The following is a 21,447-nucleotide window of genomic DNA, read 5'->3' on the forward strand; positions in this document are numbered from 1 at the left end:
AACATACCAGGAATGACTGAAGTGAAGTTTTAAAGTTTGTCAATGTGTGCATCTGTATGACGGACTGCAATGACCCCAATAATTGCATAAAAATACGACGATAAATTGGTGCATTTATACAAAAATAGGTTCTGTGCCTCTCCATATTTTCCAGTTCATGTCCCTTTAAGTGATTATTATAATTGTGAACAGGACAAGAAACCACTCAGTACCTGGTGCCAATGTGGCTACAATAATGGCATTAAAGGCACTTTGCTTAAAGCAAACATATATATTACATTAACTGTATATCATAAATATATTTTTTTCTGTCTGCATGACATTAAATAGACATAAGTATTAATGAGAGTGAACATCCCATGTACTGGCAGGAGCATGCTCACTGTGCCCCTGAAACACCTTCTGTGACATCAAACTGTAGGAAGTCTGCCAGCTTTCTGCCATTGGCTTTGAATGGTCACAGGAGATAAGTGATATAGTATTATTCAGCCCACGCCAATAGTTATTGCTCGAAATACATGACAGAGAGGAGGGGCACATTTTTATAGATCATTTTCCCAAGAATGATATGTGGTAATAGTTGTACATAGCTATTGGCTCTTTTTCAGACTGTAGCTTTGATGTTGGGTCTTTCATAACAGGTACACTTTTATTGTGCCTAATACAAGCCATAGCTGTATGCTATTCCTATGTACAGTCTACACGCTGTGTCTTCTTTTTTTCTTTTGGCCATGTCTACACCACCAATGACATATCCCCAGGGTTGATATAGGTTTTTAAAAATTGATAAAGGGATTAAGAGGCCTACTTCTTAAGCCTTAACCCATGTGGTAACTGCTTTTTGCGCATGGTTTAGGCATTAAGTAAAATATCTATTCAACAAAAGCCTAGCACAGGAGATAACAGATATTTAGCGGAACGAAAACGGCTCTAGGCATGAATGTCCTAAGGTCACAAATACACAGTAAAGACTCCAGAAAAGAACCTAGAGGAGTTAGTGAAGCAAGTTATCGCCGGGCCGGCCTCTTATCGGATGCGCTGTCCCTGGATGATTTTCTTAACAAATGGTTTGTTGCGATAAGGGATTGATTATTAACGGGGGTACATGTGATCATTTATAAATAGGGGTCACTGAGGACTGAGCTTGGGAAACACAGACTTAGGGGCCTAACAGTGCAGGTTTTCCAGGTCACACGTAGGATCATTAGGACCACCTGTGGATCTGTTACAATGTGTCAGTCAGTAATGACTACAACTGTGCTCCAGCAGATAGATATGGAAAACATACACTGTTAGGGGTCCTGAGCTAATATTTATTCATAACCTAAATACAGGAGATTAACCTACCAAACTGAATTAAAGACATGGGTATGCTACTAAACCTATAGTATGTGTTCCCATAAAGCAGATGCTCTCTCACCCGTCCCCTGCTCCGATTCTTTCTTTTTGGAACTTCTTCTTCGAGGTCCTCATCGCCATTTGCATCATCAGCATTTTCATCATTTTCTAAAACCCTCTAGTGAAAAAAACACAAAAAATCCCGCAAAATTACAAGTTATATACATGAAATAAATAACATACATAAAAATCCCAATGTTATCTTGCAGATAGGACACCGCACCACTTTTGGTGGAAGTACATATTGATGTCTTAACAGGGTTCTTATCTGTCCAATCTTGTTTACTGCCGGAGGTAAGGAAATATTTCCAAATCATTAACTTTCTATAACCTAAATTCAAAATGGAAATTTCAATTTTTTTTCCATCTTTTGCTCTGTTTGTATTGTACCATGGAGTCTCAATTTCTAAGGAATCATCATCCTCAGAAAGCAGGTCAGTTTGTCCTAAAGAGAAGAGGTAGCTGACAAGAATACATTATGCTTAGATTACATTTAATCACACACACACTATATGGACAAAAGTATTTGGCCTGCCAATTATTGAATTGAGGGCTTTCAATCAGACCCATTGCCAGAGGTGTATAAAATTAAGCACCTAGCCATGCAGTCTCCATTTGCAAACATTTGTGATACAAGATGGGTTGTTCTGAAGAGCTCAGTGACTTCAAGCGTGGTACTGTGATAAGATGCCACCTTTGCAATAAGGCGTTCGTGAAATTTCATCCCTGCTGGATATTCCACGGTCAACTGTAAGTGATATTATTAGAAAGTGCAAGCGTTTAGGAACAACAGCAACTCAGCCACGAAGCGGAAGATCATGTAAAATCAACAACTGCTAAGGCGCATGGTAGTGTATATGTGCACTAAAGAGTTATTCTTATAAAGAAATTATATATTACCAAAAATTAGGCCGAATATTCAAAATAAATATCTGTATTTAAATTGAAGATCTAATTTATTGCCCAATTTTGCACGTAAGGAAATATATAAATTAACCTAGACATGCCAATGCTGGCCTGAGCCCACAAATTGATAAGCATCGCTTATTTCAGATTCCACAAATCGGAACTACCTCATAAAAACCAGGACTCTCCAGGGCATGACCTATTCTCTAAAACCGCTTTACAGCATACATATAATATACTTGTATTGGTTTATAAAACAAGTGGTACAGAACAATATGGACGGTTTCACTGTTCCCTCTTTCAGTGTGTAAGTTACCTGGATTTCTTGTAGACTTTCCTCATCTTTCACATCTTTCTTTTCTAGTCCCTCACCTCGTAGTAGGGCCTCGAGTGTGGTCCCCTCTGACAAAACATTATCTTTCCGCAAAGGAAAATCTCCATCTGGAATAATATAGAGCAAAAACAGGTTATCATCTACTTCAGTCCTATGGTTATAAAGAAGGAGCAAGACTTTAGGAGGGTTAACAGTGTGTAATCAAACAATACATACACCAGCAGGATTCTGTGCTACATGGGCAGAAATACTGCCTGAAGAAAGGCGCTCGATTCAACTGTACAGATCTTTAGTTAGACTTCACCTACAGTGTTTTGTTACGTTCTGGAGAACTTAACTTCACAAGAAAACTGATAAATGTAACAGAATCCAAAAAATAAACCTAAAACCTACTTACAAAGAACAACTCATGGATTTTAAAAGCCAAGTCAGCTTTTTAAATGAAAACACATAAGACAGTGTTTCCCAAATCAGTCCTCAGGGATCCCTAACAGTGCAGATTTTCCAGGTCACACTTGAGATCATTAGTACCACCTGTGAATCTATTACAATGTGTCAGTCAGTAATGACCCGTGCTACAGCAAGGAGATATGGAAAACATGTACGGTTATCGCTCCCTGAGGACTGGATTTGGAAAACCCACTCTAAGGGCTATTACCTTAATAGAAATACCTGTTATCAATAGTTTCCTCTATTAGGTTGCCTTAGCTGTCAAAATAAAAGTGACCAAGGTTGTACATAAAAATAAATAAATACATACATAGGCCAGGGGTGGCATAATATACTGGCAGACCATAAAATAATAATAAATGTGTAAGTTATATTAGTGTCATTCCCACCTGTTCGTTGAAGTACTGAGCACGTGCGCTGTGTTACGCAGTGCTCGTCATCACAAGGTGTTTAAGAAACACTTGTAAATCAACAAAACATAACAATCGGAAGTTAAGGGAAGACACTAAAAGGGGGTGTGGCTATGTAAATTTGGCAGAAGAACCAGTTCTATGGATTATAAATGGACATTCTTACACCTATGTCCAGTGTGATCCTGAAAAAATGACAAAGTGCATACACCACCAACAATGATTTTTTTCTTCCAACATTTAATGTCATTTACAAATCACACAGTGTGCAATATTGTATTTCCCTTTACTGTTTGGAGTCTCACATTTTTGTTTCTTTCCATTTCGGTGAAAGATCTTTTGCATTTATCGATTTTTGGCAAGGTAACTCCCTTTAAGAGAGTCTTAAAAGAATTAATATATATACTACTGGAATATGAAACTGCCACTAACTTAATAGGCCTGGTTAATATATGATAGAGATGTTACTACCGATCCATTAAATATTAAAAACACATTTAGTTCATTCTCTCTGCCGTTCTGCAGTGTAGTATCAAAAATTATGTTATTATATTAAAACAAAGGATAGTTGAAGATTTAATAGCATCATTCATACTACAGATAACTTCTCAAAGGCTGAAAAGTGGTTTTAACTAGAATACTGGTTTATTAGTTATGTCTGTTATATACACACATACACAGGTATTGTGCAAAAAATGGAAACACCAAAATCAAATCAATTAATAGGAAGTTGGGTCACCACATTTGGCCAGTATGCACTGTGGCATTAAATCTACCAATATCTGGAATTGTGCTGAAGGTATGCAGCACCATTGTTCCACAAGACACACACTAAACTGACCTAGCACTGTCTCAGGTGAAGCTTCAGAATATCCCATAAATGCTCAATTGGGTTCTGATATGGTGACTGAGAAGGCCATGATGTATTGTTAACATCTGTGTCATGCTAGTCAATCATTGGGCAACCACACGAGCTCTGTGGATGGGGACATTGTCATTCAGGAAGACAATCACTTAGTACCATTAGGTAAGGGTTAGCATTGACCTTGCCTTCTTATGGAATGACTTCACTCAATCCATACCAGGTAAATGTGCTTCACAACATTATGGAATATCCAGAAGTACTCAGGGCTGTAGAGTGGTTTAGGTTAGCACCCCACATGGTGAAAGATGAATTATCTAACCACATCACCTTCCTCCACTGCTCAGTAGTCCATTGCCTGTGATTAGTCTGTCCATCATTCTGCTCAGAAGAGCAGAGTGAGGGCCTCTTCTGAGCATACATGTGTCTGGCTGAGAAGAGGCTCACACACTGCTCTTCTGAGAGCAAGATCCACAGGAGGGTGACCTGTCATTTCTAGGTCTCGCTCCTCTTCGGGACCTGTAGTGGCTGTATCCCCATGCAAATCATATATTGCCTTACAGGGCTGATAATTACAGGGAAATTGTTAGAGGGTGAACAAAATCATAGCAGATAGAAACAGGAGGAAGAAATTGGTGGATGTCAAAAGTAAGTCTAACTTAGTTGTAATGTTAAAGGATACTTATTTCACCCCAAAAAAACTAAATGTTTTCATAGTCAGAGATACTTTCTTAGAAAACTAATGTGATTTATAGTTTCAAATAACCCTTACCATTTCCAGGTTTTTATTTCATGTAGGCTTTAAATTCTCATTCAAAGACACAATGCATTGCTCTGTATTGCAAATATATTATCTTCTTTAAGATATGTTGTGAGTGTAGATAAGTTTTAAACTTTTGTCCAGTTTCACCAATGTAGCATAACCAATAGGTATAGTATCCAGTGAATTAAAACTTCCATTTGTATGGATCACTGCTGATATTGTTACAGATTACTGATAAAGATTGCAATGTTTAGAGTTTACACCCTTAGTGAATGATTTCATAGCCTGAGCTATGTTCATGTTCGTTGTTGCCTGGTGTCTGAATGCCGTACACATAAAACACACACTTTTACAGGTTTGCCTATTCAAAACTAGAAGATGTTTCAAACATATTATTCATTTGCAAAAATTGTGGCAAAAAAGCTTTTGAATGAGGCATAGTCCAACAAAGAATTACAGGTCACTCGATTAACATACAAAATGTGAAATAAATAATAACTACATTGACTGCCACCAAACAGGATGAAGTCTAATCCCTGTTTGACAAAATATTCTCTGGTTGAGAAATCCAATCAGAAAAGTGAAAAAAATGCTATTAACATGTTCAGAAGTGTTTTATTAACACAACCATCTTGACCAGCCGTTGAGATTTCTAAAAGAATTCCACTATTGATTTTACAAATTCATTATACTCTGTACAACTGCAAAGTAACAAACGTTCCATTGCGTCCATACTAACTGTGCTTCTATTTTTATTCTCTTCAAATTTGCACCTTTTAAAAACTATAATTTTAGAGGATTATTTCATAAACTTACAAAACTCTGATTTTATTGCTGATTCTGAGTATTTTGACATGGTCCACTAATGTATGAACCACTCAAAATATATACTGTATGTGGTCAATGAATAAGAAGCTTTGATCTGGGCTAAGCATTGGCTTACAACTGTGCGTATTTGCATTTTACCCAAATTTTTACTGCATATGGATGCAGTAGTGAAACCAGTATGTACCAACCACCAAGGCTATACATTTATATTTAATAAGGATATCATCTTTGCATTTACTAGAGTAGTCAGATCTTTGAAAGCCCTTCTCCCTCCTACATTTTTACCCCCCCCCACCAGGTGTTTGGATGGATACAGGCAGAGAGCTACAGAGATTTAAACAATGGCATTCATTTCTTGCATTAATGTTTGTGGACAGTTATCATTGGCATAGCATAGAGATCTACTGATCATCATCATCAATATTTATTTATATTGCGCCAGCATATTCCCTAGCGCTTTACAATTGGGAGCAAACATTAATAAGACAATACTGGGTAATACATACAGACAGAGAGGTAAGAGAAACCTGCTCGCAAGCTTACAATCTATAGGACTTCTAGCCTGTACTACCTGTTGCTTACTTGCATTGTATTCTGTTTCATGCAAGAATAATTTTGTTTGACCTTTTTGAATGCAAAAGAAGAAAAGAATCTACAACCTCTGTTTAGAGCAGTGAGGGGCAACAGACAGCCCTCTGAGCCTGCACCTGTGGACCCAGATCCTTCATGCAGAGTGCTTTTTATAGTTGGTAACACTTGTCTCCAATAACATATCAGCAGGCATTTTAAACATGTCTCTTTGTTTGATTAAATGTATTTAAATTATTAAGGCGCTTCAGCGTAATGTGTGACCTTTTGAAGGTTAGAGGGCCTCCCATGTGGTCCCTGAGTTGTAGCAGGATGACTATCACTGCTTTAGACAGTAACTTGTGCTTGCATCCAATATAGATTAATTATGTGAGCAGTGTGCTAGATTAGGTGCTTGTTACTAGATAGATTTTGGACAGGTTGCAGGGTGTCCTTAAGAAGCATACTGGTGATTGTGTTATTAAACTGTTTTAGGGTGAGATCGATGGTGGTGGAAGCTTAATGTATACTTATAGTGTCAGCATAATATAACCAAAATTGTGCAGCAATGGTTCTCCTTACCCTTGTTCATAATTTTTAAAATAACCATGATGTTGTGGATGCAATTGGTAAGTAACGAAAACTCTGCCTAATCCCATCTGCCAATTTACCATTTCTCCTTGTTTTTTGTCTTCAGGCTGCTATCAATGATTTCTGATGCCGGACTACCATGTTAAGCACAGTCACATGGCACATGATGTAGTGAGCAGAGGGGCTCTGGAACACCCCTATGAGCTCTGTTTGCCCTGTGACATCCACCTTCACCCTCTCTACCCTCACATAACATGCTCTGGGCCTGTGTCTGTAGCAGACTGATGGTTTGTCAAAGAAAAATGTCTGACAGACAGAGAGATTTTGAAATGGAGATAATGATTTGTAGGAGGATAGCTAAGAAAAATGAGATCAGATGCATTATTAAAAAGGTACTTAACTTGACATGTAAAAAAAATAAAAATACATTTATCATCCATTTGGGATTGCTCCTTTAAGAGTGTGAGAACCTTGTGTCTAGGACCTAAAAATAAATAGAATCCAATCTAAATCTAGGCACACGTGGGTGCATAGGTTAGTCAAATTGGACAAGATGTGGTTACTTGGCACTTTTGTATACAAGCTAGATCACATTTTAGCTAACAAAGGATAATTTAACGCATTGATCAACGTTTATACTCTTCTACTGAGATAGAAGCTTATGATATACTATGGAAATAGAAGTATATTACCCACTACTACTCATGAGTTAGACATATATTACCTACTTCTACTACCGAGTTAGAAATATATTACCTACTACTCATGATCTACTCAGAAATATATTACCTACTACTCATGATCTACTCAGAAATATATTACCTACTACTCATGATCTACTCAGTTAGTAGTAGATCATGAGTAGTAGGTAATATATTTCTAACTCAATAGTAGATCATGAGTAGTAGGTAATATATTTCTGAGTTAGAAATATATTACCTACTACTCATGATCTACTACTGATTTAGAAGTATATTACCTACTACTGAGTTAGAAATATATTACTTACTACTCATGACCTACTACTGATTTAGAAGTATATTACCTACTACTGAGTTAGAAATATATTACCTACTACTCATGATCTACTACTGATTTAGAAGTATATTACCTACTACTGAGTTAGAAATATATTACCTACTACTCATGATCTACTACTGATTTAGAAGTATATTACCTACTACTGAGTTAGAAATATATTACCTACTACTGAGTTAGAAATATATTACCTACTACTCATGATCTACTCAGTTAGAAATATATTACCTACTACTCATGATCTACTACTGAGTTGGACGTATATTACCTACTACTGAGTTAGAAATATATTACCTACTACTGAGTTAGTAGTAGATCATGAGTAGTAAGTAATATATTTCTAACTCAGTAGTAGATCATGAGTAGTAAGTAATATATTTCTAACTCAGTAGTAGGTAATATACTTCTAACTCAGTAGTAGATCATGAGTAGTAGGTAATATATTTCTGAGTTAGAAGTATATTACCTACTACTATTGAGTTGAGGTTTCCCTTGTTTATCATTCAAAACATACGTATTTTTATCACTGCAGCCATATAACATAAGTGTCTTCCAATATGTGAATATCGTACACAAAATAATAACTTTAGTTAAATCACATATACCCATATATATGAAGACCAGCAGTATTCAACGGAACAGACCAGCATTAGTAACAAAAGAAAATATTTAATTACAAAATAAGTGGAAAAAATATCATTACAAACAGGGGTCAAAGTGGGCTAGTATACAGTGGTATGTCATACCACCACTTCTCCTACTGCATTCATTGCAACACTATCAAATTCCATTCACTTACGTTCCCATTACATTTTCCATACTGCCACTTCTAAATTTCCACATCGACCACTGATTACAAAGTAATGCCCAACAATCATTTCCTATTCCAAATTTTCTTAATGCCTAATTCCCAGCGGTGTGGTTTTGAACAACGTACGTTAATGATTTTCATCCTATCCTATGCTGTTTAGTACAGGAACACAAATATTTAAAAATTAAACCCAAAAACGAAAACCTTCCCCTTTATAACAAAGCTAGTTTTACTGTATTTGCCAATGGACAGTATCTGGGTTTGGATGACACTGATGTCCCTGTTATTATTTCACTAATCTACCATCATAATTTCTCCTAGTGAGACATCAACTGACAAAATATTTAAACTGCCTTGAGGAAGGGGAGGATATAATGCTGCATTTGGACGGAAGCTGTAGGAATGTCCAGAAATAATTGGTCCACATTGGAGGCTTGTCACAATCTATTTCAGTACAGCTGTTAGTTCAGATTTGGAAACAAATTGTGCAGAGATGGGAATTCTACATACTATGTACGTGATGTGCAGGGTTATTTAGCAAATAAGAAAAGCCTTGCACTGAAAGCAGGGGATGCATATGCTATGACTCACAACATGCTATCTAGAATGCCGCTTTGGGAAAAGAAATTTGCTAAAGGACCATCCAAGCCAAAAAAAATAACCTAAACTTAAAACTACAGAGCACGTATGCAAAGGTGCAGATAAAGATTGATGCAGTGGAGACAATGAACACTGGTCAAGGTAGGAGCACTGGATAATTAAGACATATGGGGATATTCGCGAAAACTGGTGCACATGAAAAAATGTGTGTCTTCCTAAATGTCCCCCAGACAGACTTCCTATGCTGATGATTACTGGAGACTTTTCCCTGCGTGTCATGCAGATATCGGCATGGAGAGAGCTGCTGCCAATAGAAGTGAACGTCAGAAGTTATCTTAAAGTCAGGTTTGGTGTAGGTTCTGAAAAACATGTAGCTGTAATGCAACATTCATTATTCCTGTAATAAAATACCCTGAACATTCAAATTGGAAAGTTTGCTATTTATCAGTAATTCAAAGGTGGATACAAGAAAAAAAAAAAGAAGACTATCCTGGTGTCATTGACAAGCATTGCATTACTGTTTGTGGTTCTTATGGGAATATTCCACAGCAGGGTACCTCAGACCGATCCAAGTGGTACTTCAATGTGAACGTGAGTTTGGTAGCTACATTGTCACCCAGGACAATATTTTACTCCTTATTTTTTTAAAAAAATGTTGCCTGTTGTACTGCATTATTCTGTAAATATACGTTAAACTTTTGGCATTGAGACAAAAAGCACAAGTTTTATTAGCATGAAGCTACCAAAAACAAAAGCAACTGCCAACATTTATATGGTTTAGTTTTGTTAAGGGGTTAGGCCTAAGGTTGCTAATTGGTAATTTTCTACCAATAAGATCATTTTAATGATTTAATGCATGCAATATAATTTAGGGTCTAAATATAGAAGGAACAGGAAGCCTGCAAACATAACAATAGAAGAACAAACAGGGACAACCAGCTGGGGAAAATGATTTACATGCGAGAAGACTAGTGGCCATCATCACTGTATGTTTTTTTTATCCTGATAATTGAGTTTAACACATATTATCCCATATACAGTGTGACACAGGCTGAGTCAGTCTTGCCGACAGCAACAAAGCCAATATCATCTGTACACACAGGTAATGAATTCTAAGTACCACCCTGAGAAGGCTTAGGAACGGGAAGAAAAATGACAACAGACAAAAATGCAGATGGATCAGCAGAGCCTGCAGGCTCAGCATGAGGAAATTAAAAGTTAAGGTGCAAACAAGGTCATCTACAAAGTCAGCACGCTGCCCTTCAGAGGAGAACCAGAAGGCATTCCGTGCACACGTCTGCCATCTGTGTTAGGTGCAGCCTGATGTGACCTGCAAGGCATTATATTTTCTGGAGATGCTGCGGCAGAGAGAATGTAAAGTGGATGATGTGTTCAGCCTGCATGTAACACATACAGAAAGTAAATATCTACAGGAAGATACAGTTCAATTTGTTGGCACATGAAATGACAACAAATGTCCTGGTTTAATAATAGACTCCTAACTGCCACAAACTGTAGCTAAATACAGACAACATTGACCCATTACAGAATAATTGTTTCTTTTACATAACTTAAAGGACGACTAAAACCTAAAATGCACTGTTCATTGTTAACCTGACATTCCGCTCAGATAAGAGTAAAGTACAAGCACCCACTCAATTACAGGTAGCTGCAACACTTGCAACACTTCTCACCTAGTTAGGACCGTACCCTGATGGGATGTGATACAGGTCAAAAAGCGGATACCTTAAGTGCTTAAGGTGCATGGGGAGTGAAAATAAAAAAGGTGGTTGTGGTGGGGGGACGGAAATAACAGACATGAAACCTACAGTGCCATTAGGTCTGCCTCTCAACTAGGTTCATGACCCAGTTTCATTGAACAACACATCCTCCTCTTCTATTAGCAGCATGATCAGCTCTCTGTATATATATCACCTCTTCCCACTCCAGAATCCAAGACTTTCCCGTGCAGCCCCTCTTCTCTGGAACGACCTCCCTCGTTCCACCCGTCTCTCTCCTACTCTGTGCTCCTTCAAACGTGTACTCAAAACTCACCTCTTTTTTAAAGCCTATCAACCATCTACTTAACCCCCATCTCCTCCCTTTAGCTCGTCCTCCCTTCTCTCCTCTTGCCTCAACTGGCTCCTCTTGTGCCTGGTCTGTTTACCCTCCCTTAGGATGTAAGCTCGTATGAGCAGGGCCCCCTCCCTTCCTGACTTCATACCTGTTCTTCCGCTCAGTCTTTACTGCATATGACTGGCCGGAGTTTCTGAAATATTGGTACTTTTTGTTCATTGTTCTGTATGGTTTCACCCTGTATAGTCTACTGTTAGTACTGTGTGTGGCGCTGCGGATACCTTGTGGCGCCTAACAAATAAATGATAATAATAATAATATATAGATATATATACACACACACATACACACCTTACAGAGGATATCATCATACAGTGCTTCCACAACAATTCATTTTAGAAAACTTCTAATAGAAGAGGAGGGAGAAGTGCTATCCAATGAAGAACACTCCAGCAGTACACGGGGAAGGGCAGGTAGACATGGAGTGGGGAAGAGTATAAAAGTCAATAGAGAGCTAAAAGAAAAAAAAATATATGAACAGACTTGGCGATAATTAGGCAGCAGGCATAGAAAGCATACAAGGGTAACAAACTAGTAAAGTGGGGAAGGAAGCAATATAAGGGACCACACATGTGGAGAAAACTTGGGAAAGCATATAACTAACATGAGGAAGTATATATAAAAAAAAGACCTGGGGACTTGACCATTGAAGGGTGTCGAGCTGGGTGTTGGAAGAATTGGGGTGCTTCCATAAAGGTAAATTGTGTTTCTTGGAGATATTTTGCTGGTCTCGGCACTACAGCCGCGCACCAACATTCTCTTAATTTCTGCCAATGTGCGGCCACAGTGCCTGCTGGTCAAGCCCGGGTTTCATAGTTTACAGAAAGGTTAGCATTTACTACGTCTCTTATGGGTTAAAAAGCGATGGTGCCCAAATAATAACCAAATAATATGGTGGGACATGGGGTGGGATGGGTTTGGATTACATAATGGCTTCCAGAAGAGGGTTGGCATTGAATAGTGGTCACTAGAATACACACAGCATTGTATAGTGGTCACTAGAATACACACAGCATTGTATAGTGGTCACTGAATTGTGTAGTGGTCACTAGAATGCATGCTGAATTGTATATTTGTGAGATGCTCTCTACATTGTATACCAGTCATTAAAATGCTCGGTTTTTATCACGCCCATTTTATCATTGTAGAAGAGCCTGGGTTCCTTGCTTGTGTTTGCCTCCCCTGGCCAAACATTGCCAGCCCTTCCCCAAGTACTTCTGTCAGGAAAACTACTGCAGTGCCCCACAGATTCTGCTCTTTTATTTGACTGAAGCTTTATACAACTATTTTCTGATTCTGCATGCCAGTTACATCTGGCGATACAGTCAAGAAACAGACAGCCAGACTCAAGGAGGGAATGCAGGCATGTGAGTACAAGTGGGGTCTGGGGAAGGATTTAACAACCTATTCCTCTTTTATTGTATCATATGTGTAAGAAAATAAAAAAAACTTATTTGGTGGAATAACATAGTAAAAAAAAAAAAGAAAAAGGGATGTGGCCTATAAAAATGATGGTCCACTGTTCAATATATATCTGCAATAGATGCTGTAACCAATGTCTGCAAACACAGATCATATCTACCTTGATACAGGATCCCACCTCATAAAAATAAAATGTTTTCCGAAAATAAATAACTAAGAGCTTATAAAAAATGCTTCAATTGATAACCTGTTTAAGAGTAAGGAATGGAGTATAGTCCATAAAGGTGAAAAAGAGGAATTTTGGCAAATAAATGATATTGAGAATGTGATGCCTGCCAGGGAGATAAGCAAGGAGGGAGAAGGGCATAAAGGATAGAGTTGTAGGGAAGGGGGTGCAAGATCATGGTCTCGTACCATGTGCCATACTTTGATGCATAGCATTGTCTGGGGAGAATATAATAGACTTGGAGAGAAAACAACCAATGAGAAGGTGCGGACAATGAAATCATGACATATATAACATGGATGGCTGAGGAGACACAGAGTATAGAAGGAGATGACAAGAGACCAGAAGAGACAAGTATGTGTGACTAACTTATACTTTCCATTTCATATAACACTTGCGTATGTGTTAAATGAAATATATGTGTACTGAATATAGTTCGGGCTATTATTTTCCTTTTAATAGATTTAACACTAACTGCCATGATCTCATTTTCCAAGCGACTAAGGGCGTCGTTACTCACATATGTCTGGAGCAGTATGAAATATGGCCCTGCCTTGTGATCCTCATAATGGTCAGCGACCTTTTCTTAAAAGTCCTTCCTGAGCTGCATTCTAATCTGTTCATTGCTAGTTAAATAGAATGCAGCTAAGGTGGACTCACTATCTTTGTGCAGGTCTCTGCTGTAGGAATGGATGCAGAAGAAGGGAAGAAATGTATCCTCTTTTGTAAGCTAGTCACAAACACTAATAAGTAAGCAAGCCATAAACAGAACATAAATATTGCCACACACATAGATAGCCATATCACAATACAAAATTACAATATAGTTAGATATTGGCTTAACCATAGTGGTAGCTTAAGTGGACATGGCACAACATGAGATATCAGCCGTTCTTGCTGGTTGCCTCTCTCATACACAGAGCGAACCAAGTCTCAGAATATTTAGTAGTACATCTACAACATGAGAAGGGTGAAAAAGTTGCAATGTTTAAAGTAAGAAATAGCATAATATTCATAAATATAGATTTCATCCTACATGTCACAGAAGGTGGGAGAACAATGAATTAGTCTATAGAAGGATGCCTAATATGTGGCCTGGTAAACCCATGCCGGTTTTATCGATGTCACTGTAGCCCAGTCCATTCTATATGTCACTCTTGACATTGCCAGAAAGGAAATCTCTGGAGTGTAACTGGCTCTGTCCTCCCTCTGTGTGCTGATCAATGGAAGCTGCTCAGGTTGGGTAGTGCTGGTTTGTAGAGGGATGGGTTGCAGTGGTCCGGTGAAGAGGAGAGCGTGTAACTTAAGGTGTGAGAGGGGAAAATAGTCTAAAGAACTCCTGTGACATCACTGAATGCTCTGAACAACTATATCATGGTGCAGGCAGGGGGATGAGAGGGAACAGGCAGCGGAAGCGTGGTTTTCCTGGATCTTACTTCTGACTGGATATGGGAAGGTGCCCTACACACTGACCCACAAACTTTAAAGGGTGGTTTCCTTACCATTATTACTGTGAGCTAGTGAACCCCAGTAGATTCATGTTGCATGGCAAAGTAAAGCCACACCCACATAAGCATAAACTATGCCTGAATTTGCATAACCCAGCCCCACATTTTTAGGAAAAACATGTTTCGATGTTTGGGCCCTTTCAACTGAGGTCTGTGAGCCCATGCACAAAAGCTTTGAGCACCCCTGGTCTAGAGTGTCTAGCACCTTTGTCTACAGATTTGTACTGTCTGTTAACATTGTCACTAGAGCATTCTATTCCTGACCACCTGAGAGGAAGCAGCTTTATGTTAGAACATTGTATTTATTGGTTTCTTCTGAACATCGATAAACCAAGGACATTTTCTTCAAGGCTTCTCATTTGTGGTGACCTATGTTGTAGTCTGAATGTTGGAGAAATTGTAAATGATTATTTTGAACAGTTTCTTAGTATCACATATTTACTCGGACCATTCTCTAAACACCCTTAAGGTCCTAAACCTAAAGGTACATGTTTTACAGGAGGGTGAAATTACATTTTAGTCTTTCACTTGCATTTCACACTCTGATCTTTCAGAAGCTGCAATAACTCCATGAAAGGTCTGCTAGAAAAAACATGATTGGTTTTCAACCTTTTTTACCTGTTTATATGTCAGAATGAAAAAAAAAATGTACAAAATCAGAGCAAAGACTTTCTTTTCCCTTAGATTTGTCTTTGCATTCAATATAATCAGCAGATTACTGCCTACTTTCAGGGGCATCATCTTGGTAGAGGGCTGTACATGTTTTAATGGTGCACTCTACAAGGGTTGATCTTTACCACAAATAAATAGCTATTTTTCAATTGGAAATCAAACTACAATAATAAATACTAATACAGTAATTGCACATTGGCAATCACATGGCTATGTAAAAGCAGCTATTTCTGAGTAGAAGTGTTTTTTTCCTGAAATAGGGAACCTAACTGATCTAATCTACTGACACTAAAATGTTAAAGGTCCTAAAGTGGACATTGATGTTAGCTATGGAATACTTTATCATGGTTGATGAGATGATCAGTCTGTGTCATCACTGACATTATGATATCGGTGAAAAAATTACTGATTTAGCTTAATTTTAACCTTCTAGATATAGACTGAATTTTATAAAGTAATTGGATCCAGATTCTGAACTATTTATCAAGCTATTACAATCCTAGAAATTGAAAGTTACATTACCCAGTCACTAATATATCATCAATGATTCATCTGAATATAAAAAAATATGTTTTATCTAACAAAGTCTCCTTAAAGTAGAGTTTTTTTTCATTTACAATTGGAAACTATTTCTTGCTACAAGTGTGTTCTTAAACCTCTGCAATCAGATACAGTACTTGCTAAATATATAAAGAAATACAGAAGGAATGAGCCAAGTATCCAGGGTCATTCGGCTTCGGGTTAATTTTGGAGAAGGACACGTGAGATTGAAAAACATGGAAGTGTGATGCCAAATCAATGAGGAATAAATTAAAGACTGGGTTGGATTCCCTTTGTTCTATCAATAACATGGACAGGGAGGGAAGCGACGATGGAGACTGGAAGATTGATCACAGCTGATGCACACTGAGCACATTGATCAATAGTGGCTCCCTCTCCTCATCTGCCCTGGGAAGCATCCAATCTCCAGGCTGTGCTGGCTGACAACGCCATCTATAAAAAAGCTGCAGCTGCAAGCGTACAGGCTCCAAAACTCTTTGGAGTAGGCGCACGTTTATTTTGTTTGCACCTGGCAGCTGGAATTATACTGTACAAGCCGAATATGCACGGGTGAAAGGTTTACAGATACTGCAGAGGAAGCCCAAATACATCTCCCTTATGTCAAATGAATAAAAGATGTTTTTATAAAGGCAAAGTAATATCCTTCCTGTATACCAACTCTGCACTTGTCCTAGAAGTCTAAGCAAAGCAGTCATGTTCCTTTCTGGTATATATCTGTATAAATCAGAGGACGTAATGTATAGTGACAGTTCAACTACATTAACATCTTATAATTTAATAGTGTATGAAAAACTACCAGCTATCGTTTGGGAGGAGCTGCCCTAAAGCATTAGGAGGACCTGGTACAAGGCAATTCAACTTCTAGTTTTCTGGAACTGAAATCAGTTTTGAAATGATAAATTTAAATGACCTTATATATTTCTAAAAGCCAGATGCTAAAACTAAACAGATCATTTTTTTTTTATGTAAGCTCTCCAAAGAGTACGGTCCTTCCTACCCATTGTTTTCATCTCTGCATTTATTTTGTCTACCTTGTATTTCCCAGTTTTATGTATGTACTGTTTTCCCTATTATACGTCACTGCGGAGCACTGTGGCACCTCCCAAATCTACAATAATAATTTTGTAGACGGTACTAAATAAATGATAACTAGGGGCCTGATTCATTAAGGATCTTAACTTAAGAAACTTGTTATTTCAGTCTCCTGGACAAAACCATGTTACAATGCAAGGGGTGAAAATTAGTATTCTGTTTAACACATAAGTTAAATAGTGACTGTTTTTTCATGTAGCACAGAAATATCAACTTTAAATTTCAGTGTGCAAATAAGCTATCGAGTATTTGTGTGCTACATGAAAAAAACAGTCAGTATTTAACTTCTGTGCAAAACAGAATACTTATTTGCACCCCTTGCATTGTAACATGGTTTTGTCCAGGAGACTGAAATAAGAAGTTTCTTAAGTTAAGACCCTTAATGAATAAGGCCCTAGAATTTGATTGGTAGCTTAGTTTAGTAAATATACCTCCAGGTCTCAATGATTCTGATGCTAGGCAATTGTGGCTGGATCAATTAGAAATAACTTATTGTATACATTTATTTTAATTAGTGGTGCAGTGCACCAATGTATATCAATTCAAATGTACCGACTGTATTGATTTCTGAGAGAGTATGTCAAGTTGGAGGAAATTTTGTTTTGTAACTTTTTTAATAAAGGAAGTCCCACGCTAATTAGACCTTTTCTTATGAGTGACCAACACATCTTTTTGGCTTGAATGCACAGGAGGGGGGTTGTTAGTCTTTCATCCTGTGTCTTACAAAGATAGGAAACCTATCTGAATAATGTAACCGCAAGTAATTTAAGAAATTACAGATTTATGTGAATGTTGTCAAGTTTAAATTTTGCTAAATCCAAGCTTAGACAATATATTACATCCTGATGCTAAACATTGAATATTTCAGACTTTGTGGTGCCAGGTAGGAAAGGGGGCTGGTTTTCCCCCTGCCAATATGTGTGTCAGTAACAGTATGTAAAGCTGTATTTTGTATTTTAAATGTATTATGCCATGTGAACTTCTGGAGATGACTAGTACCTCTAACTAGTGTATAACGGTCCTTGTCATGATCCCTGAGCAATAAACATCTGCCTGCTGTATCCTGTCACAAACAAATAAGAGCTTACACTCTATTTCGTTCACCGGCTGCCCTGTGTTGAACCCAGTGTCTTTGTGTCAACACTCTGCACACTATCCAGCAGTCCTAATCCATAGTAAGCGGTCAGGAGGTACCAACCAGCTCACAGCAAAGTGGTGCTGTAGCAGCTATACCAGCTACCCAGAAGTAAGTGTTTCTAGGTGCAGTGAAGGACCCTAGTGGTGGCAACGAGATTCTCCTACAACTATTGCGCATTTGGCATTCGCAGTCGGCGACTGTCTGGTGGCAAAGTAACGACAGTTTGAGTGGTCAGTATCAGTCGGTTACTGACGGTGAGAAAGAAACACAGATAAACTCTTCCCACCTGAGACCAGGAGGCAAAGTAAGCCCATCTGGTCACAACATTCTTTTATTTCTTCCAAATGTGTCTTGTGAAGCTTTCAGGTATAGGTTTTCTTTCTTAACGCTGTAGAAATGTTTATGAAGATTGCCACATTATACATATGTTGTTGCCATTTTACCTTTGATGCTTTCATTTACTTTTCTTTATTCCATCTTATTTTCCAACTGTGAAAGCTAATGTTATAAATACAACAGCTTTAATATTAACAATATATTTTCAATTTTGAACAGATTATTAAAACAGAGATATACGTGGAAATAACAAATGCAGAATTCCATCTGTATATGATTGAGCGGCTATAAGTACCTTCTCTGTGTGATTGGGTCGACTGTGGGTTCCTTCTGCCTATATTTGGGGGTGCGCGGGTTATATCTCTGGGGGATTGGTGGACTGTGGGTTCTTTCTCTGTGTGATTGGTCGAATGTGGGTTCCTTCTGCCTATGATTGGGGGGTGCGGGAAATATCTATGGGGGATTGGTGGATTGTGGGTTCTTTCTCTGTGTGATTGGTCGAATGCGGGTTCTTTCTGCCTATGATTGGGGGGGGGTGCGGGTTATATCTCTGGGTGAGTGGTGGACTGTGGGTTCTTTCTCTGTGTGACTGGTGGCCTGTATCATCAGTTATAGGTATGAGTTTTCAAAGACTAAATCTATCTATACCAATCCATTTTATGGTCTACTAGCAACATAATAACATCCACAGCTACATTAAGATACCTTCCTGAAAACAAAATAGGTGACTACTGGCTGCCAGATGTATAAAAAACTAGACATTTGAAAATGCTTAAGTGCTAAATTAGAAGTATGCAGCATTTTGGGTATTATTGGTTAATACCCAAAATGGGCTTGTTGAATATCCTAAAATGACAAAATATTAAATTAGCACAGGTGTCATGCAAGGGAAGACATAGGAAATAAAATTGCAATGGCCTGCAAGCTGAAAATATACAGTGTATGAAAAGTAAGGGATGAAAGGAAGCCCGATAACTACAAAATTCTTTATGAGGTCAGTGAATAAGGCAACTGTCATATATTCCTGTCCCCTCCATCCTTCTACATCAGATAAAGATGAAAAGCCAGACAATGCAAGAAGATACCCAACTGAGAAGCAGTGACATCTAAAGCTGCTTTCAAAGCCAAAAAGGTTCCAGTCTTTTCCAGCTAACCCATTTTTCCTGAGTTACCTTACAGAAGAAATCTTTATACGAGTGATAAGCTTTTTATCCTGCAGGTTTGATCAATCAACAGTGGAAGCCCTTCAGAAACCGTAGACTTTTCCTCCTGCCTTTGATGTTGCAATTCCTAATTTTACCTACAACTTCAGTTTTGAGAAGAAAGAAGAGTAGGATGGACAACATTCCTTTTACATTATATTTAAAAGGGAAACATTTTAAAAGTTTATTACAGCAAAGAGGCCAGATTTTTTATTTTACAACTTAATATCCATGATAAGAACAGGTGTTTGAAACAAAAGCAGGAAAATGAACGATACTAATAATCCATTGCTGCTGAAACAAACACAATAAAGGTAGAATGTTGATGGAATGTTCTGATGTGTGAATTGTTAAGGTTAACAGACAGACTTATATAAAGTCTTAATTAAAGAAAGTATACAAATGCTACCCAAATCCACAGCATTCCCAAGACTTCCACAGGTCTGTATACTATGTAATTTTATTACATAGCAACTAAGCAAATCACAATTTATTCCCCAACACTTGAACAAGTTATACAGAACTGCTTAGCAAAATACACCCTTGTGTCACACTTTATAAGCCTGTATAAATCTTAAATAAATAGCAAATTATGTGCACTATGTCCATAGCTATTACCCTGAAATGCATGGAGTATGTTCTATAAGTATACACAGAAGGAGCAGTCATAGCCTATTCTCTAAGCTACAGGCATTCCATAGATAAATCGTAGAAATAAATAAAACATGCAGTACTGGTGAATATTACAGTCTACCCATTAAATAGGCACACAAAACAGTTTGATTCATGTGTTTTTTTGGGGGGAGGGGGGGGGGTTTGTTTGTTTTTTTTTACTGCTGGGGATTGTCCCACACACTATGTGCAGACTTATGGTAACTGCTATGTGCCAAGTGGACACATTTTAATTAAAGGAGCAGAAATTGAGTGATGAGTATTCACACTAATCAAGTTTTGGATCAGATAGGTGATTTATCGGTGGTGCAAAGTTCCAGAGATACAGTCTAAGTTTTGCATTTGCTACTGTAATTTATTTTTTGGTCGACTGGCTAGTAGTAGCTAACACACATATATTTCTCAAACTTCTAAGTGGCTGTGATCAGGGCCGGATTTACCGCTAGGCAACCTAGGCACCTGCCTAGGGCCTAGCGGCTCTCGGGGGAGGGGGGGTTGGGTGTCGCGAATCGGGTCCCGGCAGCCTCTTCTCCTCTCAGTGTCTCAGTGATAGAGAGAGGAGGAGAGGCTGCCGGGACCCGACGAGCGATCACGTGACTCTTTTTTTTTTTTTTTTAAATCTGGACTGACCGAGGAGGAGCAGCGCGCCGGAGAAGAAAGGCAATAGAGAGGTAAGTAAAACAACTAGAGGGACAGAGGTGTGATGGTGAAGGGGCACAGAAGTGGTGATGGTGATGAGCACAGAGGTGGTGATGGGCACAGAGGTGGTGATGGTGAAGGGCACAGAGATGGTGATTGGCACAGAAGTGGTGATGGTGAAGGGCACAGAGGTGGTGATGGTGAAGGGGCACAGAATTGGTGATGGTGAAGAGGCACAGAGGTGGTAATGGGCACAGAGGTGGTGATGGGCACAGAGGTGGTGAT

General features: G+C 38.3%; 1 protein-coding gene across 6 annotated transcripts in view; it reads right to left on the bottom strand.

Moving 5' to 3' along the window:
• The window catches only part of DPF3 (double PHD fingers 3), a 255,030-nt gene that overhangs the window by 60,048 nt on the left and 173,535 nt on the right, over window positions 1-21,447 (bottom strand). For all 6 annotated transcript variants that reach the window (XR_012680234.1, XM_075192794.1, XM_075192795.1 and 3 more), the window contains 2 exons: window positions 2,621-2,745; window positions 1,421-1,516 (listed from right to left, as the gene is read on the bottom strand). Coding sequence is in view for 5 of the 6 variants with exons in the window: in XM_075192794.1 (XP_075048895.1) it covers window positions 1,421-1,516; window positions 2,621-2,745 (221 nt within the window). In the remaining variant the exon portion in view is untranslated. The remainder of the gene's footprint in view (window positions 1-1,420; window positions 1,517-2,620; window positions 2,746-21,447) is intronic.

This window comes from Mixophyes fleayi, chromosome 12 (assembly GCF_038048845.1).
Source record: "Mixophyes fleayi isolate aMixFle1 chromosome 12, aMixFle1.hap1, whole genome shotgun sequence".
NCBI lineage: Eukaryota > Metazoa > Chordata > Amphibia > Anura > Limnodynastidae > Mixophyes > Mixophyes fleayi.